At 66.5% G+C, this 26,026-nt stretch overlaps 4 protein-coding genes across 6 annotated transcripts; 2 read left to right on the top strand and 2 right to left on the bottom strand.

The window, feature by feature from the left end:
- Positions 1 to 5,041: 5,041 nt before the first annotated feature.
- PDE4C (phosphodiesterase 4C) lies at positions 5,042 to 15,113 on the top strand. 3 transcript variants are annotated; one of them, XM_075736352.1, is made up of 16 exons: positions 5,042 to 5,208; positions 5,769 to 5,989; positions 9,892 to 10,080; positions 10,162 to 10,198; positions 10,309 to 10,373; positions 10,505 to 10,554; positions 11,174 to 11,286; positions 11,427 to 11,520; positions 12,064 to 12,242; positions 12,326 to 12,424; positions 12,497 to 12,661; positions 12,753 to 12,852; positions 12,945 to 13,099; positions 13,204 to 13,326; positions 13,532 to 13,714; positions 13,787 to 15,113. In XM_075736352.1, exons 1-16 carry the CDS (start codon positions 5,167 to 5,169, stop codon positions 14,303 to 14,305), a joined length of 2,334 nt encoding a protein of 777 aa, XP_075592467.1. In that variant the 5' UTR covers positions 5,042 to 5,166; the 3' UTR covers positions 14,306 to 15,113. The 3 variants fall into 3 exon arrangements, with proteins under 3 accessions (XP_075592467.1, XP_075592466.1, XP_075592468.1); XM_075736351.1 differs by lacking the exons at positions 5,042 to 5,208; positions 5,769 to 5,989 and adding an exon at positions 7,667 to 7,994; XM_075736353.1 differs by lacking the exons at positions 5,042 to 5,208; positions 5,769 to 5,989 and adding an exon at positions 8,814 to 8,987.
- A 1,687-nt stretch (positions 15,114 to 16,800) lies between these two features.
- LOC104641257 (ras-related protein Rab-3A) lies at positions 16,801 to 20,784 on the top strand. Its single transcript, XM_075736361.1, has 5 exons — positions 16,801 to 16,903; positions 17,833 to 18,060; positions 18,343 to 18,461; positions 18,580 to 18,704; positions 19,101 to 20,784. The coding sequence occupies exons 2-5, from the start codon at positions 17,833 to 17,835 to the stop codon at positions 19,289 to 19,291; spliced, it is 663 nt and encodes a 220-aa protein (XP_075592476.1). The 5' UTR covers positions 16,801 to 16,903; the 3' UTR covers positions 19,292 to 20,784.
- Positions 20,482 to 23,079, bottom strand: MPV17L2 (MPV17 mitochondrial inner membrane protein like 2). The gene is made up of 5 exons (XM_075736362.1): positions 22,861 to 23,079; positions 22,455 to 22,625; positions 22,065 to 22,141; positions 21,826 to 21,954; positions 20,482 to 21,733 (listed from the first exon to the last, which is right to left on the bottom strand). The coding sequence occupies exons 1-5, from the start codon at positions 23,033 to 23,035 to the stop codon at positions 21,668 to 21,670; spliced, it is 618 nt and encodes a 205-aa protein (XP_075592477.1). The 5' UTR covers positions 23,036 to 23,079; the 3' UTR covers positions 20,482 to 21,667.
- A 544-nt stretch (positions 23,080 to 23,623) lies between these two features.
- IFI30 (IFI30 lysosomal thiol reductase) lies at positions 23,624 to 25,731 on the bottom strand. The gene is made up of 7 exons (XM_075776665.1): positions 25,504 to 25,731; positions 24,565 to 24,744; positions 24,411 to 24,485; positions 24,235 to 24,330; positions 23,999 to 24,151; positions 23,843 to 23,911; positions 23,624 to 23,756 (listed from the first exon to the last, which is right to left on the bottom strand). The coding sequence occupies exons 1-7, from the start codon at positions 25,636 to 25,638 to the stop codon at positions 23,691 to 23,693; spliced, it is 774 nt and encodes a 257-aa protein (XP_075632780.1). The 5' UTR covers positions 25,639 to 25,731; the 3' UTR covers positions 23,624 to 23,690.
- Between the last annotated feature and the right edge of the window lie 295 nt (positions 25,732 to 26,026).

Below are 26,026 nucleotides of genomic sequence, written 5' to 3'. Positions count from 1 at the left end.
GACCCGCCTCTGGCTGTCTGCTGCGCCGGGGGAGAGCGGGGGGGGGGGAATAGACGGCCGGGGGGGGGGGGGGTGGTGGTGGTGGTGGTGGTGGGGAAACGGATGGGCCCGGCGCGGCGGCGCGGGCAGGAAGCGGTGCGGCCGGCTGCCATCTTGGGGCGGGGGGGGGGGGGGGGGGGGGGACGGGGGGAGTGGGGCCGGGGGGGTGATAGGGGTGGAGGGGATACCCCTGGGGGGCTGCGAAGGGGTCCTGAGGGGTTAGGAGGGTGATGGGAGGTGATCTTGCTGGGCAATAGTGGAGTGTTTGGGTCTTGGGGGGCTCCCTTGGGTTGAGGGGGGTACTCTGGGATTACTGGGGCTCTCTTGGGGGGGGGGGGTGGTCTGGGGTTACTGGGAGTTCCCCTGGGCAGGGGAGGGGGTGGTGGTGGTGGTCCCTGTGGTTGGGGAGGTGGTGGGGCGATCTGGGCCTGGCCTGGCCATTGTCCTGCCAGACCCCTGGGATGGCTGGTGCCCCTGTAGGGTGGGAGGGCACCAACACTGCCACCACTGTGCTGGCACCCCGGGGTCCCCCAACAGCACCTGACTGGGCCCTGCCGGGGTGGCTGGCAAGGCTGGGCCTCTGTGGGGCCTCCATGGCTCCTCCCTGGCTTTGGCAACCAGCCTTGACTTCCCGGCATTGCTGTCGCTCCTCCTCCGTGTCCCCACCTGTGGGGCATGGTCCCAGCTCTGTCCCACAGAGCAGCACCCAAGGGACAGACCCTCTTTCCTGGGAGTGTTTGGGGACGGTGGCACTGATGGCAGGAAGGTTGGACCGGCTGCTCTGGCCTGTTCCAGCCGCAGCATGCTGAGCTGTGCCGTACCATGCCAACACTAAGGATCGCCTGGCACAACGGGGCCCTGCCGTGGGCATCAGCGGGGGGAGTGTGACGTCCCTGGGGACCCAGGATGGTGCCGGGCTGGCTGCGGTTTGCTGGAGGAAGCGCCCTTCCCTGCTGTGCGGAAGCAGCCCTGGTGCGGTCGTGCTGCGCCCCGGCTGTGCTGCTCTGGCGCAGAGATGGACGGGGCGTCCCCCAGTCCCCGTGGCAGAGCCAGTTGCAGCCCCATGGCTGCCACCAGCAGTGGGGTCCAGTGTTGCTGTGTCCCCAGATCCCTCTGTCCCTGCACCCTGTGTCCCCACACCTCCGTGTCCCCACCCGGACCCTTGTCCCCCTCGGGGTGATGCAGACAGGGGTGGCTCCCAGTTCGGGGGCAAACTGAGGTACGGGGTGGCGGGGGGGATCCTCCCGGTGGCCGCGGGGTCCCGGGGTGCGGCGCGACCCGGTGCCGGCAGGTGGCGCCGCCGGCGGGGTCCCCCCTCCCGCCTCCCCTGGGGCGGATAAAGGCGGCGGCGGCGGCGGGCGGTGGCAGAGCGGGCCCGGGGCGGCGGCATGGCCCGGGGCGCGCTCTGCCTGCTGCTCTGCTGCGCCTCTGCCCTGCTCACTGCAGGTACCGGGGGATGGGGGGCACCGGGGAGGGGCCGTGCGCCCCGGGGGTCTCCATGGGGTCCTGGGGGCGCTTGGGGTCTGTGCACCCCCGCAGTATGGGGGGGGCTGTGTGCTTCCCGGTGGAACCGGGGAATGGGGCCGTGGCTTCCCCCCGCCTAGCCCTTCTGCACGGGGCACCTGGGGAGAGGTCCGCATAGGTCCCCAGGGTCGGGGAGCACCGGGGGTGGGGGGTGGGGTCCTGCCCATTAAGCCCAGCCCCAGGAATTGCAGCAGGGCTGCGTTCAGCTCTGCCTGCAACAGCTGGGGACCCGTGGCACGGGGTGGGCTCCACCTGCTCGGGGTCCTGGGAGGCTGCTGGGGACAGCCTCCCCCTGGGGCTCACAAGCACCCTGCCTCTCCTGCAGCTGGCAGCACCGCGGCACAGGATGTGGCCCCAGCGCTGCCAAACCGGCTGGGCCGGCTGGAGCTAGTGGTGATGTGGGTGCTCCGGCACCGCCTTGGCACTCTGGGGGCAAAGGGCCCCAGTTCCCTGTGCCTCTGTGGGCCATGCTGTGCTGTGGCTCCCCCGTTTCCAGCCTGGGCTGCCAGCAGCCCCCTGTCGTCCCCCCCCCATGGTGCCTCGGCTTGTCCATCTCAGCATGGAAGATGGCACCCAATGCTGGGTGCTCGGCCCTGGGCTCACCTCCATCCTGGCATAGGGCGTCGGATGGGTGTGAATGGCCCATCCCGGTGGGCCCAGCAGCTGTGGGGATCGCCGGCACCCAACCACCCTGGCCCCCCTGGGTGCTGTCACTGGATGCTGGCTCTGCCGTGGGGCATTTTGCTCCAGTGTCCTTTGTGGGGCCAGGCTGGACCGGCTCCTCCTCTTGTGCAAACAGGACTTTGGCGGATAAGGGCATTGCCAGTGCTACCCGGCAAATGCTGCCACTTCCCACATGACCACAGTGGAGCACCCCGTCATGGGTCAGCCCAGGGGTGTCTAGTGGGTGCCACGAAGGCCAGGCTGGCGCATTTCCCTGTGCCATAGCACATGCCTGCCACTACTGCGCTGCTCTGCTCGTCCCTGTGGCACTGTGCCCCTGCTGCGATGGCTTGGGAGGCTCTTCCTGACCCTGGATTTCTGGGATCTGATATTGGCTAAATCCTGGTTTTCTGGTCCTCTGTGTATGGTGAAACCACCTGGAAAATGAGCGCTGGTAGCTGGGGCCCTTCCCGGGGCCCTGCCTGTTCCCCCCCGGGGGCCCTGCCTGCGCCTGCCAGGGCCCTGCCATGTCCTTGCTGACCAGCTCTCTCCTCCATGCTTTAGAGACAGGACATGGCATCGATGCTAGCAGCACAATCTCTCTAAGCAGCTCATCGTCTCCATCCAGCTCAGCCACAGCCACCAGCTCGGGGATACCCACTGTGTCTCCATTCGTCTCTGGCTCCAGGGTGGCCAATACGTCTTCATTCAACCCAGCCACAGCGTCATCTCTGTCCAGCAAAGCAAGCACAGTGGCACCTACACCACCTCCTCCCAGCTCAGCCACAGCACCGTCTCTGTCCGGGACATGGCACTTAGCGGTGTCTATGACACCTTTATCCAACACAGCTCCAACATCGGCTCCAACAGCACCGACATCTTCATTCAGCCCAGCCACAGCATCATTTACCTCCAGGATAACAGGATCACCAGCACCTCTGACATCTCCATCCAACACGACAATGGCACCCTCTCCATCCAGCACAGCAGGCTCAGCAGCAGCGACATCTCCATCCAACATGACCATGGCACCCTCTCCATCCAGCACAGCAGGCTCAGCAGCAGCGACATCTCCATCCAGCACGACCATGGCACCACCTCTATCCCACCCAGCTACGGGGCATCCGTCCAGCTCGACAGCAGTGTCAGCCCCATCCTCACCTGGGCTCTCCGGGTCCCCTCCTGCTCCCAGTTCGCCAGTGCCCACGGTGAGCCCGGGTCTCAGCAGCACCTTGGCTGCCAGCTCCAGAACGACACTGGCCATTGGCACCATCGCCACGGCCAGCAGCTCAGGTGAGAGCCAGGCTGGAGGGGCACTGTGCAGGCAGGGAGCCCGCAGACCTGCCCATGGCCATGGGCATGGCAGCAGCCCTAGGTCCCCTCTAAACCCCCTACTCAGGGGCTGTGCTTACAGGATGGGGCAGGGAGCTCTGGGGTGCAGGTTCCTGCCCATCCACCTCGGGGGGGGGGGGGGGTGAGAGCTCCCCCTTTCTCCCCCAGCCTCTGTGTCGTGGGACCCCAGCCAGGGAGGGTGGGAGGGCCCTGGGCTGGTCCCCCGCAGGTGGAGGTGACACAGGAGCTGGGTGCTGAGTCCGTGAGGGGTGGGACGGCTGCAGGGGTGGGAGGTGGTGCTGGTTTGGAGCCTTCTCTCGCCCCAAGAGCTGCCATGGTGCTCGGAGACTGGGCATGAGGCTTGGTGGTGCCACAAGGGTAACGGGGTGCCCATCTCGCCCCTGCAGCGCAGCCCCTTGCCAAGCCCAGCCCTGCCGTGGTTGTCATCATCTGCCTCTTCGTCTGTGTGCTGGTGGGAGGAGCAGCGGTGCTGCTAGTGTGGCTGTGCCGGCGCAGGACCCCCCGCTTCCGCCACCTGGATGAGGTGCCCATGGTGTGTGGGGGGCCAGGGGGCGGTGGGGGGTCACAGGGCCAGGCTGCAGGCGCTGACCCCCCCCCCCCTTCCCTAGAGTAAGGTGATGGAGGGGTCCCCCATCACCCACCACGCACCCAGGTGACCTCCCCGCCATGGCCCCATGGGCTGCCCACGTTGCTGAATAAAGAAGCTGCTGCCTTGGCTCTGGTTTCCCGTCTGCTGCGCACTCTGCGCCCTGCCCGGGGAAAACCCCCGGTCCCAGGGGAGGCCCCGACCGCTTTTGGGGCCCCCACACCAGGCTGGAGGCCCTGGGGTGCCCCCAGGCCGGGCAGAGTGGGTGTGGGGCGCGGCACGGCGGTACACAGGCTGGTGGGTGCTGCGCAGCTCCCCCGGCGGGGTGGGATGGGAGGGAGCGCGCAGCCAGGCACGCACGTCGCCTTCCTTCTGCTCCGCTGCACTTGGCCAGGGCCGCGGCACGCTGCGAGGACCGTGGCACACCGCGAGGACCGAGCACCGGTAAGGGGCTGCAGGCGAGGGCACGGGGCTGGCGGCAGCATGGACCCCCGTGCTGGGGCTCGGCATCCCCCGGGCTTGGGCCGAGGCTGCTCCCGGTGCCGCCAGGGCGTGGGGGGCTCAAGGCTGGGGGTCTGCAGGGTTCTGTGGGCGCGACTGGCTGAGCCACTCCCGGAGCACCCCGGTTCCCGGGGACAGCGGGTAACGGGTGCCCGTGTTGATCATTAATGTGGCGCTGGTGGGGTCATGGCTTGGCAGGGGCCGGGGGCCATCCCCGTGGCCGTGGGCCCACGTCCCCCGGGTGGCCCGGCCTCGTCCAGCCCTCGGCGGCACCGTAGGGAGGGGGGGAGCTGAGCCGGGGGCCGGTGCGGGGGCCTGAAACCCGAGGCCGGGGGCTGAGCCTGGGCAGCCGCCACGGCCGAGACCCGGCGCCCATAAATCACGGGTGGGAGGAAGCCGCGTGTCGCGGCCCCTGGGCGGCCCTGGCCCCGGGGCGGGGGGTCCCTCCGCCGAGTCCCCACCGGCCGCGGCTCCCGGAGCTCCCCCCCGCAGGGACGGCGATGCGACGGAGCCGGACGGCGCTGCCCTTCCTCGGCGCGGAGGTGAGACTGGGACCGGGACACACCGGGAGGGACGAGGGGTTGTCCCCGGTGCAAGCGTGCCCCGGACGGGGGGGGGGGGGCCGGGCCCCCGGGCAGCAAAAACCGGCGCTGAGCAGGAATTAATTATCCCCTTAATAGGCGGTTAATTATTATTCACCTCTGCGTAATTGCGCGCCGGCTCCGGGGGATTTTCCGGCGGGGTCCCCGGGGAGGCGGGGGGGTCCCTCTGATGGCGGCGGGAGGGGGGGGGGGGGGTGTCCCGGTGGCTGGGCGCGCTGCGGGCCGAGCCGCTCCCGGTGCACTGGCTGTGCCCTTGGCCCCGTGCCGCCCCCCCCCGGGTACCCCCGGGGTGCAGCGCGGCACCGTGCCCGGCAGGGGGCGCCCGCACGCTACCGGCGCCCGGTGAAGGGGGGTGGGGGGGTGGGGGGCTGCCCCAGGGGAGGGACCCCCGTGCTGCTGGGGGGGAAGGGGGACACGGACATCAGGCAGCGCCCCGGGAGCAGCACCCTGCAGAGCTCCCCGGTACCCGCGTCCCTCATCGCCGCTCCGTTTCCCCGCAGCGCTGCCGTGACGCCGTCGAGGCCGCCCCGTCGGGACCGGGACCAGGGTCGGGGCCGGCGGTGGGCGCCGTCCGCCGGCGTTTCTCCGGGAGCCCGTTGCTGCCGCCGCTGGGCTGCCGGTTGGCGGAGGCGGCCCGCGGCCCCGAGCCCGAGGGCGCCCGGGTGGTCTTCACCATCGAGGAGAGCGGCCCCAGCAGCGGCGACGAGTCCGAGCCCCCCCGGTAAGAGCGAAACGGGGGGAGGTTTGCTTGCCCCCGTGGCACCGGGACGGGGTTACCGGGCAGGGGATTGCCGTCGGTGCCGCTCCCCGTTTCAGCACCGTCGGGCGGACAGCGGCCCCGGGGTACCGGCCCCGGTGGAGCACCCGGTGCCAGCGGCCACTGTGGCACCGCGGTGCTTGGGACAAACCCCTCTGTCACCGGCCCCGCTGCTCCGGCCCTGGGATGTCCATCCCACTCACCTCCGTCCCCATCACCCCCATCCTCGTCACCCCTGTCCCCATCACCTCCGTCCCCGTCACCCCCATCCTTTTCACCCCTGTCCCCATGACCTTTGTCCCTGTCACCCCCATCCCTGTCCCCCCATCCCCAACAGCCTGTTCCTACCCTCATCACCTCCATCCTCGTCATCTCCATCCCCATCAACCCCATCCCCTGGCCCCATCCCCTGTCCTCATCTCCCTCACCCCCTCCTTGTCCCCATCCTGTGTCCTAGCCGGGTGCCACCACAGGGCTGGCCTGTCCCTGCCCGGAGGTGACCTCGGTCCCTCTCACGGTGGCTGCGCTGCTGCAGGGTTATTTTTGGGTTATTCCCCCACCCCGTGCCTGTCCCCAGCTCGGGGACAGCATGGGGCTGGCACAGCTGAGGGACCCGGCTCCGGTGTCACTTGCTGTCCACCCCCTGCACGGACATGTGTCCGGCAGGGACAGCCGCAGCCCAGAAGGGGACAGGGACTGGCTGTCCTGGGGATGGGGACTGGCTGTCCTGTGGCTGGTCTGGCTCCAGCTGTCCTAGGGGCTGCTGGCTGCCAGGCAGCTGGGGGGGGACAGCTCGGCCCCCACCCCAATGTCCCCTGCTGTCCCCCTGTCCCAGCATCCCTCTACCCTGATGTGCCCCCCCCAGGTTGTGCTCGCAGTCCCTTGGAAGTTGGGGGGGACCCTCCACCAGGAGCCCTCCTCTGGCAGGTTTCAGGGTCCCCACAGGTGCTGCTGGGTGGGTGCCATCTCCCACAGCCGGGCCAGCGACTCCCCCATGGGTGCCACCACCACCGGCCAGGCCTCATCCTGCTCCTCCCTGTCCCCACCAGGCACAGCCCCACTGGGCAGCAAGGAGGGGCTGGGGTCACGATATGAGCCCCGGGGCGGGTTTGGCTCTCGTGGGTCCCTCGGTAGCACTGTGGCACAACCACGCCGTGTGTCCGGGATGCTCCAGGCTCAGACGCGTCACCTGGTGGCACCGTGGTGTGCCCACACTGCATGTCCAGGGGACTCCAGGCTTGGGCCATGTCCCTCAGTGGCACCACAGCACGGCCACACCATGTGCCCAGGATGCTCGAGGCTGAAGTGTGTCCCTCGGTGGCACCGTGACACATCCAGGATCCTCCAGGCTTGGCTGTGTCCCCTGGTGGCACCGTGGTGTGCCCACACCACGTGTCCAGGATGCTCCGGGCTCAGCCATGTCCCTGGGGAGCACCGTGGCACGGCCACTCTGTATGCCCAGGCCGCTCAGGGCTCAGCGTGGCATTTTGCCGTGTGTCCGAGCAGAGCACCCCTGCCCTTGCGGGAGCAGCTGCCACCTCGGGAACAGCAGGGTGGCCGGTGGCACGGGGCCAGCGAGGGGCCACGTGCCCAGGCAGCTGGGCGCACACCGGACCGGCACAGCCGGAGGGGACCCGCTCCATGTGCTGGCTGCCGGAGCCAGACAGTTGTTTAATTTCCCAGGCGCAGGCGGGAGGGGGATGGAAAGTTTCCCGGGGCCGCCGGGGCCAGGGCTGGGACGGCCGCGCGTTTCCTGCTCCGTACCGGCGGGCAGCGTGGCCTTGCCATCGCCGCCGTGCCAGGGGTCTCTGAGCTGTGCCATGCTGCCCACCGCGCACTGCTCGCCGGGGGCTTCGCCAGCAGCGTCCCCCTGCAATTCCCCCCGCAATTCCCCCGTCCTCTTCAGGAAGCTCCTGATGAACCAGAGCATCCGCCTGCAGCGGCGTTTCACCGTGGCGCATCCCCTCTGGTAAGGGGGGGACGCTGGCCGGTCCCTGCGCTCGACCCTGGGTGGGCGGGAGGAGGCACTGGGCTGTGCTGCCAGGATGGGGTCGGCATGGACCCCTCCCACCATGCTGCGGTGCATCTCCTGGGACCACGGGGATGTGGGGAGCAGGCAGGGGACAGCGGGGGTCCCCACACAGCCGGGGGCTGAGCCGGGCAGGGGGGAGCCACTGGCCGAGCGTGGCTGAGCATGAACGCACTCATTGCAGTGATGGCCAGGCAGGGAACCGGCGGGTGCGACAGGCGTCTTGCCCCAACGGCGGGGCGGGGGGGAGGCTGTGGTGGGGAGAGCAGAGGGGCTTTTCTGGGCACGGCAAGGCACCAAACCACCCACCGCAGCACAGCTGGGCACCTCGCTGCCCCCACAGCCCCCTCCTTTAAGGTCTATGAGGTTTGTTTGGGGGTACCCCCCTGCCCACGCTGCAGGGTGCCAGTGGGTGTTGGCCCCACCTGCGTGGGTGCCGTGGGGATCAGCAGATCCCTCCTCAGCAGCAACAGCATCTATTTATAGCGGCCCCCGGCCACCCCCCCGCCATCCGGCACTGTTCAGCGGTTATTAATGCCGACGGCCCGTCAGCAAAACGAAGGGCTTTAATTTGGCACCAGCCCCTCAGCGGGGGCTCGCGTGTGTCCCCCCGCCTGCCCCAGGGTCTCGGGGCTGTCCCCCGGGGTGGCGGCAGCGGGGTCAGAGGTGGTGGCACAGGGCCAGGGACGGACGCGGGCATCACCCGTGGGGCCGGTGGAGCCACAATGCGGCTTTGTGTCCCTGGTACCATCGGGGACGTGAAGCAGAGGCAGGAAAACAAGGGGCTGCGGGACGGCATGACGTGGTGCCTGGCCGGTGCTGCCGCTACCGGGGACGGCCACGCCGTAGGGACTGGGGCTGCCGGCAGCACTGCCGGAGTGGGGAGATGCTGGTGGGCAGCCGGTGCCCGTCCCGGAGGCACTCCTGCATCGGGTAGGTGCTGGGTTCCCAGAGGCGCGACAGGGACAGGGTGACCCCAGCAGTACCTGAGTTTTCCCAGTTCACCCAGCGCTCTGGGGTGGCTCGTCCCTGTCCCCACCGTGGTGGTGGCTGCGGGAGGGGACAGGCACCGGGAGGCCCTCGCCGCGTCCCCGCGCACAGCCTTTCCCATGACCCCGGGGCCAGCGGAGCGGGAGGGGGAGGGGGAGGTGGCCATGGATGCCATGGGGACACCGCAGGGTCACCGTCCCTGTTGCCACGTCTCCTGTCCCCCCCACGGATCTGCATGGCTGCCAGGTGGCTCTGGTTGGGGTGTCCCCAGGCTGCCACCAGCATGTCCCTGAGGGCCAGGGCTCGGCTTCCCCGGCCATTCTGTCCTTCAATGTCCCCTGGCTCCGTGCCGTGGGAGGGACACCGTCCCCACTGTGGGACATGGCGCTCCGAGCCGAAGCTGCTGGAGCCTTTGCAGCTTTCGAGGACTTGGTGCAATCGGGGACCGTGGCTCTGGGGACGGGAACGGTTCCCGGGGGCTCTGGAGCTGGGGGCTTCAGGGCAGGGGGTCCTGTCCTGCCCGGTGACATGGGACAACCCACCTTCCCTAGCTGGTGTCCCCAGTCCTGGACCCCGCTGTGCTGGCAGGATACCCGGGAGGGCTCTGTGCACTGAGTTGTGCCCATTCTCAGCACCGGGACAAAGGAGCCAGCGGGACCAGGCTGGGCGGTGGCCGGTGTCCACCACAGAGGAACCGAGCTTGGGCGTGCTGGTCTGAGCATGACGACGGCACAGAAAGCCCGGCAAACCCGGTGGCATCCATGCGCTGGGCTGTGCCCCTGTACCTGTGGGCTGAGGTCCCCAGGCCGCCCGCCCCGTGCCAGCCTTGTCCCCTCTCCCCTCGCAGCTTTGACCTGGAGAATGGCCCCCCGGGCCGGGGCGCGCTGGACCCCCAGGCCAGCCCGGGCGCGGGGCTGGTTCTGCAAGGCACCTTTCCCCACGGCCAGCGCCGCGAGTCCTTCCTCTACCGCTCCGACAGCGACTATGACCTGTCCCCAAAAGCCATGTCCCGCAACTCCTCCATCGCCAGTGACCTGTGAGTCTCCCCCCACCCCGACCCCCACCCCGAGTTTCCCCACTCCCCTCCCTGAGGCTCGCGCTCCCTTTGCTCCCACAGGCATGGAGAAGACATGATTGTCACGCCGTTCGCCCAGGTAGGTGCTGTCTCCGTGCTCTGGCGAGGAGGGGACGCGGCCCTGCACCCGGCACCGGGGCAGGTGTCCCGGGGAGGTCCGCCCGGCCCCAGCCCCCTCTCACCCCCCAGGTCCTGGCCAGCCTCCGCACCATCCGGAGCAACCTGACCCACCTCCAGGACCGCGCCGGCATCAAGTGAGTCGGCTGCGGGACGAGCGAGGGTCTCGCTTGGGTGGGGGGCTCTGACCCATGGCCAGGGGGTGACACCCGCCCCCACCTCCCGCCCTGGGGGTGCCAGCCACTCAGCCCCCCCCCCCATTTTGCAGGCGAGCATCAAGCAGCAGCCTGCCCTCGGGGAGCAAGGCCAGCCTCACCGGTGAGTGCCGGGGGGGAAGACGGGGGGAATGCTTTTGGGGTGAGCTGGCTGTCCCTATATCCCTGGGGATGGGTCCCGCTGGGCCCTGGGGGGTGCAGGAAAGCCCCCCCCGAGCCGGGGCAGAGCTGCAGCTTTGCCCTTTGGGATCCATGTCTGGTTTTCGGCAGCTCCTCCTGCCTGGCCGCCCTTCGCGCCGCAGCGGCGGTGGAAAGGCTCCCGTTGACGTCAAACCTTCCATTAATAAAACCCCAGCAGCGAACGGGGCCCTGTGGGAGCCCAGCTGCCCCCAGGGCTGGCTGTCACCCCACGGGGATGGCGTGGCACGCTGCCTGCCAGGGCTGCCGTGAGATGGGGATGCTGTGACGGGGCTGAGCCCCGTCTCCCGGGGATGCTCGGCCCTGGCCCCTGGCCCCAGCTGGTCCTCTGCATCCCCCTGCGCCCCCGGCCGCCCCGCTCAGGGGGTGATGTGAGCAGCCAAGTCGGCGAGCCCCTGGGCTTGGTGCGGCACAGCCACCCATCGGGGTTTGGGGTGCTGCAGCCAGGATGCTGTGTGCGCCCCTGTGCCGGGTCGCCGTGGCGCTGGCAGGTCCCTCGCCAAGCCAGTGGCTGCCCCTGGCAGAGGATGCCCACCAGAAGCTCTCGCGGGAGACCCTGGAGGAGCTGGACTGGTGCCTGGACCAGCTGGAGACACTGCAGACCAGGCACTCGGTCAGCGAGATGGCCTCCAACAAGGTAAGGGTCCCCAGCACGGAGCTCCCCCATCACCCCAGGGAGCATGGAGACCCCTACGCTGCAGACCTCCCCCCCCCGGGATGGGCAGACGGGGGTCCTGCCTGCCCCCCGCACCACTGAGCCCTGTGCGCTGCCCGCAGTTCAAAAGGATGCTGAACCGGGAGCTGACGCACCTCTCGGAGACCAGTCGCTCGGGGAACCAGGTCTCCGAGTACATCTCCAGCACCTTCCTGGGTGAGGACCCCCCAGGGACACCGCCTGGTGTCACCTCTCTGCCAGCAGCAGGGTGGGCTTCGTGCGCGCAGGGACCTGGGCACCAATCCTGTGGCACCTTGTGGTGCTGGGTGCCTGTGGGGACGGTGCCAGCGGCTGGTCCCGCTTGCTTCTTGCAAAGAAATTAAATGGGAGGAGCGGGGCGGGGGGCTGTCCCTGGTGTCCCTGTGGGATTTTCTGCCTTGGGGATGTCACAGCCTTTGTGCTGGCTGGGAGTGCGGGTGTGTATTGGTGCATAGTGGTGCACACTAGTGCACTGGGGCTGTTGGGGCCGTTCCTGCGACCCCGGGGGGGTGCCCAGGGCAGGGTTTGGGTCCCACAGCCGGCAGACGGCCCTGTGCAGGGTTGTGAGGGAAAGCACCAGGCATCCCCCATGCAGCCCTCCCCGTTGCCATGGCGTTCCGGTGTTATCCGCGCCAGCTGACATCATCGGTGTGACTGAGGGGGTGCCGCTGGGGGGAAATTGGGCTCCCGCCCTGCTCACGGCCCCCCATGCCGGCCCAGACAAGCAGCATGAGGTGGAGATCCCCTCGGCGCTGGCCAAGGACAAGGAGAAAGAGCGGAGGAAGCGCCCCATGTCCCAGATCAGCGGCGTCAGGAAGCTCACGCACGGCTCCAGCCTCGCCACTGCCAGCATCCCCCGCTTCGGGGTGCAGACGGACCAGGAGGGGCTGCTGGCCAAGGTGGGCCCTGGTGCGGGTGACCCGGCCTGCTACGGGGTCCCCGGTGCTGGTCCTGCATGGACCTCTGTCCCTCTGGTCCCCAGGAGCTGGAGGACACCAACAAGTGGGGGCTCAACGTGTTTAAAGTCGCCGAGTACTCGGGCAACCGCCCGCTGACGGTCATCATGTACAGCATCTTCCAGGTGAGCAATCCCAACGGGATGTCCCTGTCCCCGTGCTCAGCTGGGGACAAACCACCTCCTGTCTCCCCACAGGAGCGAGACCTGATGAAGACCTTCCGCATCCCCGTCGACACCTTCATCACCTACATGCTGACGCTGGAGGACCACTACCACGCCGACGTGGCCTACCATAACAACATCCACGCTGCCGACGTGGCTCAGTCCACCCATGTCCTCCTCTCCACGCCCGCGCTGGAGGTGAGCCCCAGTCACCTAAGGCCACAGAAGCCACCAAGTGTGTCTGGCTGGGCTGTAACACATCCGCAATGTATTTTTTCCCCATTCCCAGGCTGTCTTCACGGACCTGGAGATCATGGCTGCCATCTTCGCCAGTGCCATCCATGATGTCGACCACCCTGGTGTCTCCAACCAGTTTCTCATCAACACCAGTGAGCTGGGGTGCAGGGATGGAGCTTGGGGGGGGACATGGGGGAGCCTGGTGTCCAGGAGCCACCCTGGGGTGACCAGTGCCATCTTGCAGACTCGGAGCTGGCGCTGATGTACAATGATGCCTCGGTGCTGGAGAACCACCACCTGGCTGTGGGCTTCAAGCTTCTCCAGGAGGAGAACTGTGACATCTTCCAAAACCTGAGCAAGAAGCAGAGGCAGTCACTCCGCAAAATGGCCATTGACATGGTACGGGGAGCGGGGGGGCTGGACCACCCTGGGGTGGGGGGTCTGGGCTGGGGGACTTTGCGGTGGGGTCAGGCTGAGCCCCATTACCGGCTCGCCCTGCCCAGGTGCTGGCCACGGACATGTCCAAGCACATGAACCTGCTGGCGGATTTGAAAACCATGGTGGAGACCAAGAAGGTGACCAGCCTCGGGGTGCTGCTGCTGGACAACTACTCCGACCGGATCCAGGTGGGCATCAGGACACAGGTGGGGAAACCTTCCTGGCATTGCAGGCGTTGGTCCTGGCTCCGGCCAGGGCTGCCAGGATGTCCTGTTTGGTGCCACCACTGCTTCCAACCCCAGTTGGCCATGGCCAAGCGAGTACAAGGCACGGAGGTGGCAGCCCTGGGGGACAAGAGATGTCGGGTGAGTGATGCTGTGTCCGTGTTCGCAGGTCCTGCAGAACATGGTGCACTGTGCCGACCTCAGCAACCCCACGAAGCCGCTGGAGCTGTACCGGCAGTGGACCGATCGCATCATGGTGGAGTTCTTCCGTCAAGGTGACCGGGAGCGGGAGAAGGGGATGGAGATCAGCCCCATGTGCGACAAGCACACAGCATCTGTGGAGAAGTCCCAGGTGGGGCAGCGGCGTGGGGCCGGGGTGCGGGCCACAGGGCCAGACCAGGGGCTCAGCTCTGCCTTCCCACAGGTGGGCTTCATTGACTTCATCGCCCACCCACTGTGGGAGACGTGGGCCGACCTCGTGCACCCCGATGCCCAGGAGATCCTGGACATGCTGGAGGACAACCGGGAATGGTATCAGAGCATGATCCCGCGCAGCCCGTCCCCACCGCCTGAGGGACCTGGAGTGTCCCCCACTGCCACCGACAAGTTCCAGTTTGAGCTGACGCTGGAGGAGGAGGAGGAGGGTGAGTCAGACACGGAGCTGGAAGGGGCTGAGAGCCCCTTGGACGAGGACAACAGCGGCTCCAAGACAACAGCCACGGATGACTCGGAGTTGGCTGACACTGAGCACCTGTCACCCGACCATGGGGACCAGGACTCGCCTGTTACCCGCCCCAGGGACGTGGACAACCGACGGGCGCTGGAGGGGATGCTGCCAAAGGATGGTGGTGGTGATGGGTGCTCAGCGCCAGGTCCCGAGGGCAGCCAGGGGCTGTGCTTGGACACGGAGGGCAATGTCACATTCCTGCCCCTGGGCACGTAGCAGCACCGGGCGGTGGGTCCCCTCGCTGCCGCAGGGATGTGGGACTGGGCGCTGCCCCGCTGAGTGCTCCCTGACTGTGGGCTGGCAGTAGAGACCACTGGCAGTGCGGGGACCGGGGCGGCCGCTGGCACGCAGAGAGACCCAAAGCGTGTCCCCGTGTGGGAGCTGGGCAGGTCCTGATGGGCACGAGGATGCTGCTCGCCCTCTCCCAGTGACTGTCCCCTGCTCCCACCTGGCGTCCCCACGTATCGCTGCTGGGAAAGGGCCCTGTCCCCCTCAGAGAGGGCTTGGGGACGCTGTGCTCCTGCCCCAGCCCGGCCCTGGGGACACTGTGCCCCACAGGGCTCCAGGAGGAGGTCCCCCATGGGGCCAGGCACAGCCAAAAGCATTTTGGCGTCTCTCCGGGTGGCCCCTCACAGATTAGCAGCCCCACGGCAGGACACGAGGTGGGCGAAGGGTGCTGGTGACAGCCTCCAGCATGAGGGACCTCGACCCAGCCAGGCACTGGGACACAGCACAGGCACAGTCAGCGGTTTATTTATTTGGGGACGGGTTCACTTTTTAAAGCCTTTTGTAGCTCACTTTTCGATACATGCCTCACCTAGGCGTGCTCACACGCGTTCCTGTGGCAGAAAGACGCGTTTCTGCTCCGCGATGAGTGCTCAAAATGCTGCGTTTGTACTTTGCACTTTGGGCTCCGATGGGCGCTGCGACCACCCGCCGTCTTTCCGCAGGGGCTGGGGCAGCCCCTGGGGTCCTTTTGGTTTCTTCCTTCACCTTCCAGAGATTAAACCTGGTTTGTATCCCCCCAAAATACGAGTCTCGTAAGTGCCTCTTTACCGTGATGGTGCCACGGCAGCCACGGTTGTGCCGGTTGGACCAATGTCCCCAGGGACCAGCGCGGTTGGTGGCCCGGTCTCCTGCCATGCACCGGGGAGGGCCCTGCTCTGTGTTTGAACAAAAGCGAGCTCCTCCCTGGAAACGTCGATCCATCACTGGCAAACACAACCCGCTAAGGTAAATATTTAATCGCCGGCTTGGCGCGGCGCAGAGCCTGTTCCTCTGCTCTTCCGCATTGCTCCCAACAGTGATTTATATCTGCAAACATGTCCCCACCCGCGGCACTGCCCTGGCACACGGGGCCCCGCCAGCTTTTGCCCACCGCACGCCCCGTGCTCCCCTGTCGGCAGCGGGGCCGCGGGAGCCGGATGCTCCTTTCCCAGCCCAGCCGGTTTCCAGGGCTTGGCTGGGAGTGCTGGGTCCCGCACGGGCTGGCGGGTAGCTCTGCACCATCCCTGCTCCATGGGTGGGTGCTCGGCGTCCCCCCATCCCTCCCGACGGAGCAGGGCCATGTGCCAGCAGGGTGGTAGGAGCCAGACGAGGCTCCATGAGCGCAGAGCTCCTCAACGGCCTCATGCTGCACCCAGATCTGGCCTCTGCACCAGGCTGGGGCTGGGAGCGTGGCAGGAGCTGGTTGAAAAAGCCCTTTTCACCCCTTTGCTGGCTGAAGGGCTGCAGCATCCATGCACCAAGGAGGGTGGTGGCTCCAGGCAGAGCCCCAGAGCCCAGCTGCGGTGACAGGCTCCGTCCTCCCACGGGCTGCAGCATGCTTGGCGAGTCCCCATGGTGGCAAGGAGCTGTACCAGGACAGAGGCCCTCGAGTCCCTGAGGTCCAACATGCTGCCACAGGAAAGGCAGGGCCAGCCTAGGAGGCTCCTGGGGCCTGCTGGGCTTCAGGCAGGGCAGGGGCAGGCCCGGGCAAAGGCAAGGCCAGCAGGCAGGGGACCGCTGCTGCCCTGGGGCCTGCAGAGCCCCTGGCCGGGCCCCCGCTGCCCTCCCACGAGGCCGCCATATGCTGCCTCCCCCTAATCCCCCTGATTGCTGCAGGGCGAGGGAGGACGAAGGGGCCTGGGCAGGACATGGCTGCCCACTTGTGCCCCCTGCCCCCCCGTGCCCCCTGCCCCCCCCCCCAAGCTGGCCCGTGCATTGGGGGCACTGGGAGCACTGGGAGCGCTGGGGGCACCGGGGGCACTGGGGCTCACCGTAGGGCCAGATGCCCCTGTCAGGGGATGGGGTCAGGCTGCCCGTGGCTGCAGGCCTGAGGGGGGCTGCGGGCCGCGCTGGCCATCGCGATAGAGGGTCATGTCGTGACAGAGAAGGCTGTAAGGGCTCGCCCCACCTTGAGCGGCGATAGCTCGCCCTCCCCCCCCGCCCCCCCGCGAACAGGAATGGTCCGCCCCGCGCCCCCCGCCCCGGGAGGGGATGGTTCAGCCCCCGGCCGCCGGGGCGCCGCCGGGCCACACCACTGCGCGCTGCGAGGGGGGTCGGCGCCCACCACCGCGCCGGGAGGGGGGGGGGGTCTCGTCCTCCCCTCCCCTCCCCTCCCGCCGTGGCACCCGCCGGCTGTCCATCACAGCGCGCTGCCGGCCAATCAACGCTCCTCCTCCGGAGCCCGTCCGCTGACGTAGAGCTCTTATTTACATGCCTCGCCCCGCCTCCCCCCGCGGCGACGTCATCCGGGTCTGCAACCGCCGGGGCGGCGCGCGCCGCTGCTGCAGTTGCTGCAGGAGGAGGCGGCGGCGCGAGCGCGGGCTGGAGGTGAGCGCGCGCCCCCGCGCCCCCCCCCCCCCCCCCATCCGCGCCCCCCCGGGCACCCCCCGGCACCGGGGGCGGCGGCAGCGGCTGCATCGCGCCGGGGGCCGGGAGGGGTTGCACGGCAGCTGCCTGCCGGGGATGGCGGCTGCAGCGGGGGGGGGGGGGCCGCACCGCCCGCTGCAGAGGCGGGGGGGGGGGTCTCCCAGTGCACCGGGGTGCGGCGGGGACCGGCCGGGTGCATCGGGCTCGGGCCTGCGGGGAGGGGCAGGGGCTGAGCCCCCTGCAGCACCTTGCACCTCCTCCCTGCAGCACCCTGCAACACCCTGCTCTCCCCTCGCCCCCCCCCCCGCAGCACCCTGCACCCCGCAGCGCTCGCTGCCCGGCATCCCTGTGCTCCACCCTGCAGCACCCTGCACCTGCAGCACCCTGCGCCGCCGGGCAAACACCCACCTCTGTGCACCCCTGCCTGGCATCGCCCCCCCCCAGCACTGAGCACCCTCCCTGCAGCACCCACAGCAGCACACTGCGCTGCCGGGCTGGGCACAGCGTGTGGGAGCACCGCTGCAGGGTGCCATTTTGCGGGGAGATGCAGGAGACGCTGCAGCACCCTGGCTGCCAGCTTGCACCCCTGCCAGGGTCAGCCCCCACCCCCCCGTGCCGGCAAACACCGGGGCCCACACGCCCCATGTTTACTGTGGGCACCGTCTTGGGGTCCCTTCATTGGGGGTGACGGGAGCCAGCCTGGCAGAGCCCTTCAGGGCTGAGCAACTGCGCTGACGGCAGCACGCCTCGCCCATCCCACAGCAAAACGGGACTTAACCGTGCCTGCACCGGTGGGAAGCGGCTCCAGACTGCGGCACTGGTGTCACCCGGGGCCCGGCATTGTCTGATTTCGCAACTGTCCCCGTCACGGCCTCTCCTCCGCCTTGCAGATGGCGTCCGCTACTGACTCCCGCTATGGGCAGAAGGAATCCTCGGACCAGAACTTCGATTACATGTTCAAGATCCTGATCATCGGCAACAGCAGCGTGGGGAAAACCTCCTTCCTCTTCCGGTACGCCGACGACTCCTTCACGCCTGCCTTCGTCAGCACCGTCGGCATTGACTTCAAGGTCAAGACCATCTACCGAAACGACAAGCGCATCAAGCTGCAGATTTGGGTGAGACCCCCCAGGGGTGTCCCTGGTGGTCCCCATGCTGGCACGGGGGTGTGTGGCATGGAGGGGGGGAACGGTTGGTGTGGGGCTGCTCCACCATTTGCTGGGGCTGGAAGCGCCGGGGGTGATGCCAGGGGTGCCCCCGGCTGGGCTGTGCTGCCGGTGGGGAGGGACATGTCCCTGGGGACCCCGCTGTCCCCTGGAGCACCCCAAGGGGTGGCTGGACCCTGCAAGCTGCAGGTGGCCCCGGGGGGGGGGGGGTGACATGCTGCTCCCCCCGGCCAGGACACAGCCGGCCAGGAGCGGTACCGCACCATCACCACTGCCTACTACCGCGGCGCCATGGGCTTCATCCTGATGTACGACATCACCAACGAGGAGTCCTTCAACGCCGTGCAGGACTGGTGAGCGCCTGGGTGGGCTCCGGGGACTTCCCCCCCTCTGTCTTTCCCAGGCATCCCCCCAACGCGGTGCTCTGCCCCCCCTCCCCGTGTGATTTTTCCCCCTTTGCCTCCCCTGAAGGTCCACCCAGATCAAGACCTACTCCTGGGACAACGCCCAGGTCCTGCTGGTGGGGAACAAGTGTGACATGGAGGACGAACGCGTCGTCTCCTCGGAGAAAGGCCGCCAGCTCGCCGAGCACCTGGGTGAGTTGGGGGGGGGAGCAGCAGGAGCCACCCCAGCGTGGATAATTTAGTTAGGGGTTCGATTCCCTCACCGTAATTCTTCCGCTTTGATAGCGGTGACTTATCACCCAAGGGGGGGGGAATTAAAAAAAAAAAAAAGGTGTAATTAAGCTGTGAGTGGCGGGGCGGGGTGGGGGGATGGCGGTTTCTGTTACTCGCCAGCAGGAAAAATCGGCCGCCCGTGGGTGGGCGCAGGGGCAGGTTGCAGCCGGGTGGTCCGGGTGTGCGATACATGCAGCCCTTCAATATTTAACGAGGGGAGGAGGAGCTGGAAAGGTTTCCGATGTTGGGATGCGGGGCTGCGGCGGGGTGTGGGTTTGCGGCCCTGATGGCTGTGGTTGTCCCCCACCCCCCCAGGTTTTGAGTTTTTCGAGGCCAGCGCCAAGGACAACATCAACGTCAAGCAGACCTTCGAGCGGCTGGTGGACATCATCTGTGAGAAGATGTCAGAGTCACTGGATACGGCCGACCCGGCGGTCACTGGCGCCAAGCAGGGCCCCCAGCTCACGGACCAGCAGGCCCCCCCGCACCAGGACTGTGCCTGCTAGGGCCAGCCCCCCCCCTGCATCCCCCAAAAATCGGTCAGTGCACCCCCCCCCCCCACCGCTGCTCCCCCCCACTCCCCGAGCCCCTCGGGGGTCCCGTGGGGGTTTTTGCTGCTGATACCTCCGAAAGGGCTGCGGCCCCTCTAGGAGCCCCCCCCCTTCAGTTAGGCTGTGCCCCCCCCCTAATTTATTTTTAAGCCTGGGCTGGTAGAAAACTCCCCATTCTGCTTTGTCTCGCTCCACGAGCCCCGCTCTCCAAGGAATACTGTTTTCTCTGCTCGCCACCGCCGGCTCCCATCGCTCCCCTCCCCGCCAGCCCCGTCCCTCTCCAGGGGAAGTGGGGACAGGCCCCCTGCTCAGGTGAGGGGTGCGATGGGACCCCAAAACCTCACGTGTCCCCCCCTCCCCAGCCCGGCAGATGTCCCGCCTGGGGCTCTTTGTGCCCGGCTCTCCTTCCCTGTCCCCCCGCCCCCCCCCCCATGGATGGATATTTCCTAACTCTTGTTTATTTGTATAAATAGATGCTAATTTATGCTCCCGCTGTCTTCCTCCTTGTACATAAGAAAAATTCCTTGTAAATAGGCGTAGGAAGTGACGCTGTGCGCGTGACCTGCGGTGCTGTGGCTGTGTTGGTGCATTTATTATTAATTATTATTATTATTTTTTTTCCTCAGTGTGGTAACCTTGCTTGTGAATATCACTTTTAAAAAAAAAAATCTATTATTTAAAGGTTTAAAAGAAAAATAAAATAACTTAAAAAAAAAAAAAATACATGAGCGAGGCCAGCCAAGCAAACTGTAGCAAATTAGCCCTGGTTTGGGGCTAAAATGATTAAAAAAAAAAAAAAATCTTTGCAGAGCTCCCAGTTTTGGCGAGCGGGGCTCAGAGGAGCATGGCTAATTTGCTGCAGGGCCTTCGGCTCCTCGTGTGTTCCTGTAGTACCGTGCTTCTGTGGAGACTGTGAATAAGTGGATATTCCTGTAGCGATGATGGACCCGGAGGTCTTGCTGCCCCCTATTTATTTTTCTTGGAGCGCTGTGTCTTTATTTTACAGATTTTCCCCCCCCTCTTCTCCCCAAGGGCGACCCCATTTCCCTCCCTTCCCTGTTCCTATTTTTTGTGAAGTTTACTTATGGAAGTTACACTGTACTGTACAAATGTCAAAAGTGTCAAAAAAAAAAAAAAAAGTACAATTTCCTAAAAATCACGGTATATTAAAGAAATGTTGTGAAGAAATAAATCAATGCTGATCACCGGTTGCTCGGGGTTGTTGCAGGTGGAGAGGGGGCAGCGGGCCGGTTCTCTGCTTGGTGTTGATAACCTCATGCTGTCCAGCTTGTTCCCAGAGGAGCAAAACTGATCTGGTTTCTTAATTAGCGTTTATCAAATGGCTCCTGCAACCTGGCTCGCTGCAGGGGGAGGGCTGGTGTGTCACCCCCCCCAGCGGGTGTGTGGCAGGAGGGATGAGGACAGAGCAGCTTTAAATTTGGGGGGGGGGGAATAAAAATCCCATTTAGGTGATTATTCATCAATGCTGGAAATAAATAAATTCCCAGTTTGGGGAGTGGGTGTCCAGCTTGCCTGGGGGGGGCGGGGGGCAGGCACTGGGACAAGGGGAGCTTTGCCTTAACCCCCTCCGTTGCAACTGCCTCGGGCTTGACTCTGCTGCTGTCAAACCTGCGATCGCACCACTATTTTTATAAAAATTGGGTGGCTGCAGCCCAGCAGAGCCCACGCGCGGTGCCGGGGAGATGGGTGCAAGGTGGAGCGAAAGGGAGATGAGGCAGCTGGGGGGTGGGGGGGCGAGGGAGTTCTCCCTTCAGCTGGAAGACAAAAAAAAGGAGCAGGGAAAGGTCTGAGGCACTGAGAGTGGAGAGGCAACAGCCAAAGCAGGAGCAAGGCAGAGACTGGAGTTGCTGCTTCTCAGAAGAGCAAAGAGGGTGTTGGAGGGGAGCAAAGGGCCAACCTTGCCCTGGAGAAGGGGGAAAGAAAAAAAAAACAAAAAACAACAAAAACTGGCCAGAGCGAGGGGGGAACGCTGTGGGGACTTTCCCTGGGGCACTGAAGGCAAAGTGTAGCTGCGGCACTGCCCTGGCAGCTCAGGCTCTGCGAATGAATACAAAAAAGAAATCAGCTTTACAGGCTAGCCTGCAACATCAGAGTCGTTAAAAATACCCAAACTCATCATTGCAATCAGTAGATGAATTAATCAGCAAGATCCGCACAGGCTGCAGCGAGTCGCAGACGGCGGTGGCGGTGGTCTCTGGCCATCACGTTCCTTGGGTGGATTGAGCCACGTTGGCCAGCACACCCAGAAAAACCGTTTGCTGTGGGCAGGAGCCTCCGAAAACGTCGCAGTCACTGAGAGCAGCTGCCTCTTTACCTCCCAACACTGCGCTGGTTCTCACACGGTGAGTTGTGCTCGGCACTCGGGGGGCTGCCAGGCTAGAAAAGAGACACGGGGCACGTTCGGCGTGAGCCCGGCTGGCCGCGGCGGTGCGGCATGGCTGCGTGGTTCCATGGTTACTGTCACTCACCCTGTGCTTGAGGTAGGAGAGGTAGGTGTCCCAGCCCAGTGTGATCACGTTGATGTAAACCACCCGGTACTTGGGGGGGACGAAGAGGAAATTCATGAGCTGAGCTGCCGGCCAGACGCACCAGTCAACCTGTCGAGAGCAAAGAGCAGCCGGACACTCCCTGCCGGAGCCCAGTTCCCACCAGGGGTGGGAGGGAGAGCTCGGGGGGGGGTGTGTGTGTGTGTGGTGTGTGTATTTACCTTGTAGAATTCCCAAAATTTCTCCTTCAGCTCCTCCCAGCTCTCCTCTAGAGACTGGCCCTCCAGCGTGCCCATGCCTGCGGGGACAGATGGACGTCAGTGGGATGGGAGCACCCACAAGGCTCCACACTGGCGGGCGTGGATGGGAATTACCAGCTCAGCTCTGCCGGATGCCGAAAAATGCCAAAAAAACCCCAACCCCACCGTGGGAGGGAAGGGCAGCGCTGGCACCAGCTGGAGGGAGGGAGCCCCGAGAAACCCACATCCACCCCACCAAGGGAGGGTGACGGGCGTCAGGCCGGCACCCCCTGACGCTGTAACACGTCACCGTCAGCTCGGACCACGCTCACTTCTCAGCGACGCTGACACAAGGTGGGTGCTGCCGCGTACCGAGGAAGTACCAGGCGCCCAGGGCGGGCGATGCCACCAGCTGGTCGATAAGGACTTTCTTCAGGACAGTTTTCAGCCCCCGCACGCCCCGCGCCGGGAAGGTGGCGTCCAGCCAGAGGTACCAGTAGTGCATCAGCGGGCCCATGCTGCAGCCGACGGCAAACATGCGACCTGCAACACAACACCGCCCCGGCGACCGCTGCATTATTTATGTGACACCCCTGCCCCCCCCCGGGCTCCCCCAAAAGCAGGTCCGGCCCTGAGGAAGGCACAACGGGAGCGTGGGGTCACGCGGTGCCAGACCCCCAATTTCCCGCCCCGTGATAACGAGGATGAATTAAACAATGTGTCAGGCTGCCCCTCCCCGGTTGTTGCGTATCCCCACACCCCCCCCTCGGGTTGTCACCTGTGCGTGCCACCTGGGGCTCAGTGTCCGGGTGCCGGCGGCGGTGCCAGGCCTGCTGCAGCGTGTCGCCGGCGGCCAGCAGCGCGCCGCAGCTCGCCGTGTTGGTCAGCAGCAGCAGGCGGCCGGTGAAAAGCGGCTTCCAGCAGCGCAGGAGCCACCGGCCCCTCGCCAGCATCCTGCGGGCAACCCCCCCCGCCGACTCCCCGGCCCCCCCCCCCGCCCTGCCACGGGGGTCAGTGGGTTGGAGCCACCTCCCCCTCCCCCAGCCCCCCCCGATGTAACGTCACCCCGTGCCCCCCAGTCCCTCCTGCCTCCCCCCAGTTGCCCATCCTGTGCTCCCCAGCCCCCCCCAGTGCCCCTGTCCCTCCTGCTGCACCCCCCGTTACCCCTGCTGGACGCCCTCCGCTCACTCCTGCACCCCCCGGACACCCCCCCAATTACCCTGTGCTCCCCCCGCCCAGCCCGCGTCCCCCCCCCCCGCTCACCGCCGCGGGCTTCCGCCACCTGCACGCGGAAGAGGGGGCACGCCTCGTGAGACTACGCCTTCCGCTTCCGGCGTCCGCCATGACACCTACCGTGGCCTAGGTGGCCGCCATGACACCTACCGAGGTCTAGGTGGCCGCCATGACACCTACCGAGGCAGCCGCGTTTCCGCGGGGCTGGGAGGGGGCCAGGCCCGGCGCCCCGGGGCCCAGCTCCCGTTCCTCCCCCGTACCCCCCGGCCGCCCCCTCCCCGCTGCCCTCAACACACCACTCCGGAGCCTTTTATTTTTCCATAAAAAACCCCATCCTTTTTATTTGCTGCTTGCTCGGTGCTCCCACGCCATCCCTCAGCGCTTGCAGCCAGCCAGGGCCTTCCGGGCTGCGGAGCCCTGACAGGCTTCGGGCTTCTCCCCCTGCCAGAGAGCAGCCAGTAGAGCCGTGGTAGGGACGGGGACAGGAACAGAGACGTGTCCCCCAGCCCCGCCAGACCCCAACCCACCTGGTAGAGGCGGCAGATGAGCCCCAGCAGTGAGGCCTCAGCCTGCGCCTGCAGCTCATCCGTGTGCTTCTGTGAGGGGAAGGAGATGGGGCTGGGCAAGGCGGTCCCTGCTGTGCCCCCCTGCCCCACCTGGCACCCTGGTTCCCCTCCTCGTACCCCATTGATGACGATCCAGGGCACGTATTCGTGCGGGGGGTCCAGCGCCTCGGTCAGCTGGGCATTGTGGTGCATCAGGGCGGCCCCTGTGTCCCCCTGCACGCAGGCGGCAATGCGGCCCCCATCCAGCTGCGGGGCGTAGATCTGCAGGCACTGCCGGGGAGGGGGGGGGACACACACGCACGGTCAGGGGGACAGGGACATCCCTGTGGTGGGGGATGGGGAAGGGGACATACGGCCTCCAGGTTCTTGGTGACGGAGCTGCCTGACTCCAGGCAGAAGATGACAGGGAAGTAGGTGCTGAAGTTCTTGGCCTCGTGCATCACGCAGGTCTACAGGGACAGGACGGGTGGTGAGGGGCTGCTGGACCCTCCAACGCCACCACCATGGGGACAGGGACTGTTGCCGTCACCTCGATCATGTTGCCCAAACACTCCTCCGGGCCGTGCTGGCACTGGAAGTGCCACTTCCCACTGACGTTCCTCTCCTGTGGGACCAACCGGTTCTGAGCGGGGCTGGCAGCACCGGGACGAGCGCCCACAGCACCGGGTCAGGCCAGCTCCTACCTCAGCGTTGCCGTAGGGCACCAGGGTGATGCTCATGGCGTCGGTGGGCAGTAGCAGCCAGGCAGTGAAGAGCTCCTGGACCAGGAACCAGCGACAGGCCGGGCACAGGCTCTCATAGTACAGGCTCACCTCTACAGGGGCGGCCCCTGAGCGGGAGAGGTTGGTGCAGTGGCTCTCCGCCTGCGTGCGGGAAGGTTTCGGGGTGCATGGGGAGGTATGGCTGCAGCATCCCCCCCCCCCCCCATATTTGCAGGGGATAGGGGAAAGCTCCTGGGGTGTGGGGCAGGAAGGGGATGAGGGGGTGCAGGGCCAGGAGGGAAGTGAGAGCGGCCAGGGGCCTCCCACAGCCACAGGATCCCATGTGCCGCTGACACACAGTGCTGGGGCTTTCCACGGGAACTTCCCCAAAATATTTTGGGAGAAAACATATCCGGCAGGGCTGGGATGCACCTGGGTGGGGGTACAGCCCAGCACCCACTGCCGCATGGTGGCTGCAGCCCTGGGGGGCTCTGCCGGACCCGCTGTGGCAGCAGTGTCACCGTCCGGGGATGTTCAGGGTGGAATAAGCTGAAAAGCTGTTTTATGCTGAAAAAGCAGAAGTGCCAGCAGTGCCCGGGGAAGGGTTGGGGTCGGGGTCCAGCTGCAGCGCAGCGCTTCCCTGGGGATGCCAGCGATGCCGGGGAGTGCCGTGGTGCCTGCATGGCGCAGGGGCTCTGAGCATTGCCACGGCCCGCCGTAGGGTTGCTCAGAGCCGGCACTTGCACCAGGTACCGCAGTTGGGTGATGCCCTGACACCGTCCCCACACACCCCAGCCCCACTCGCCGGGTAGGCAGCCAGCCCCGCATGTGCCATTTTGGCGGGACGCGTCCCCACATGCCGGGCAGCCGTGCCCTGCATGGGTGGGTGGCCGGGGCCGCCCCGGCACCGGCAGCTCTGACCTGGCAGGCGACGGCGATCTCCCGCGAGCTGCACCAGAGGTGGGCTGGGTAGTCACAGCTGGGAAAGGCCACCCCGAGCCCCGGGGCCAGGAGGGCAACCAGTGCCAGGAGAGCCAGCGGCACCATGGGGGCCATGGGGACAGCCGGGTGGCACAGAGGTGAGTCGGTTCCCGCAAGGACTTTTAAAGCCCGGCTGTGCCCGCCTCCGCACACCCTTCCTGCCCGGCTCAACCAGCCTCCTCATGTGACGCCGACGCTGCTGACTCACGCGGGGCCGCCTGGCTCCAGCCACCCTGTCCCCCCCGTCCCGCTGGGGACCGCAGCCCCGAATTCGTGGCTTTGGGGTCACAAGCCTTGGCCCCAGCCCTGCGGGTTGCGACAGGTTGGGGGGGGACAGAAACCCGACCCCAAGCAGCCCATGCTCGGGTGAGGGGTGGGTCCCTGCCGGACCCTGCCGGGGTGTGCCGAGCCCCCACAGAGCCCCCCCCGGGCTGGGTACAGTTGTTGAAGCCCCCCCTGGGCT

The sequence above is a fragment of the Balearica regulorum genome, chromosome 26, assembly GCF_011004875.1.
Source record: "Balearica regulorum gibbericeps isolate bBalReg1 chromosome 26, bBalReg1.pri, whole genome shotgun sequence".
Lineage (NCBI taxonomy): Eukaryota > Metazoa > Chordata > Aves > Gruiformes > Gruidae > Balearica > Balearica regulorum.
This window is presented reverse-complemented; position numbering and strand designations above follow the sequence as displayed.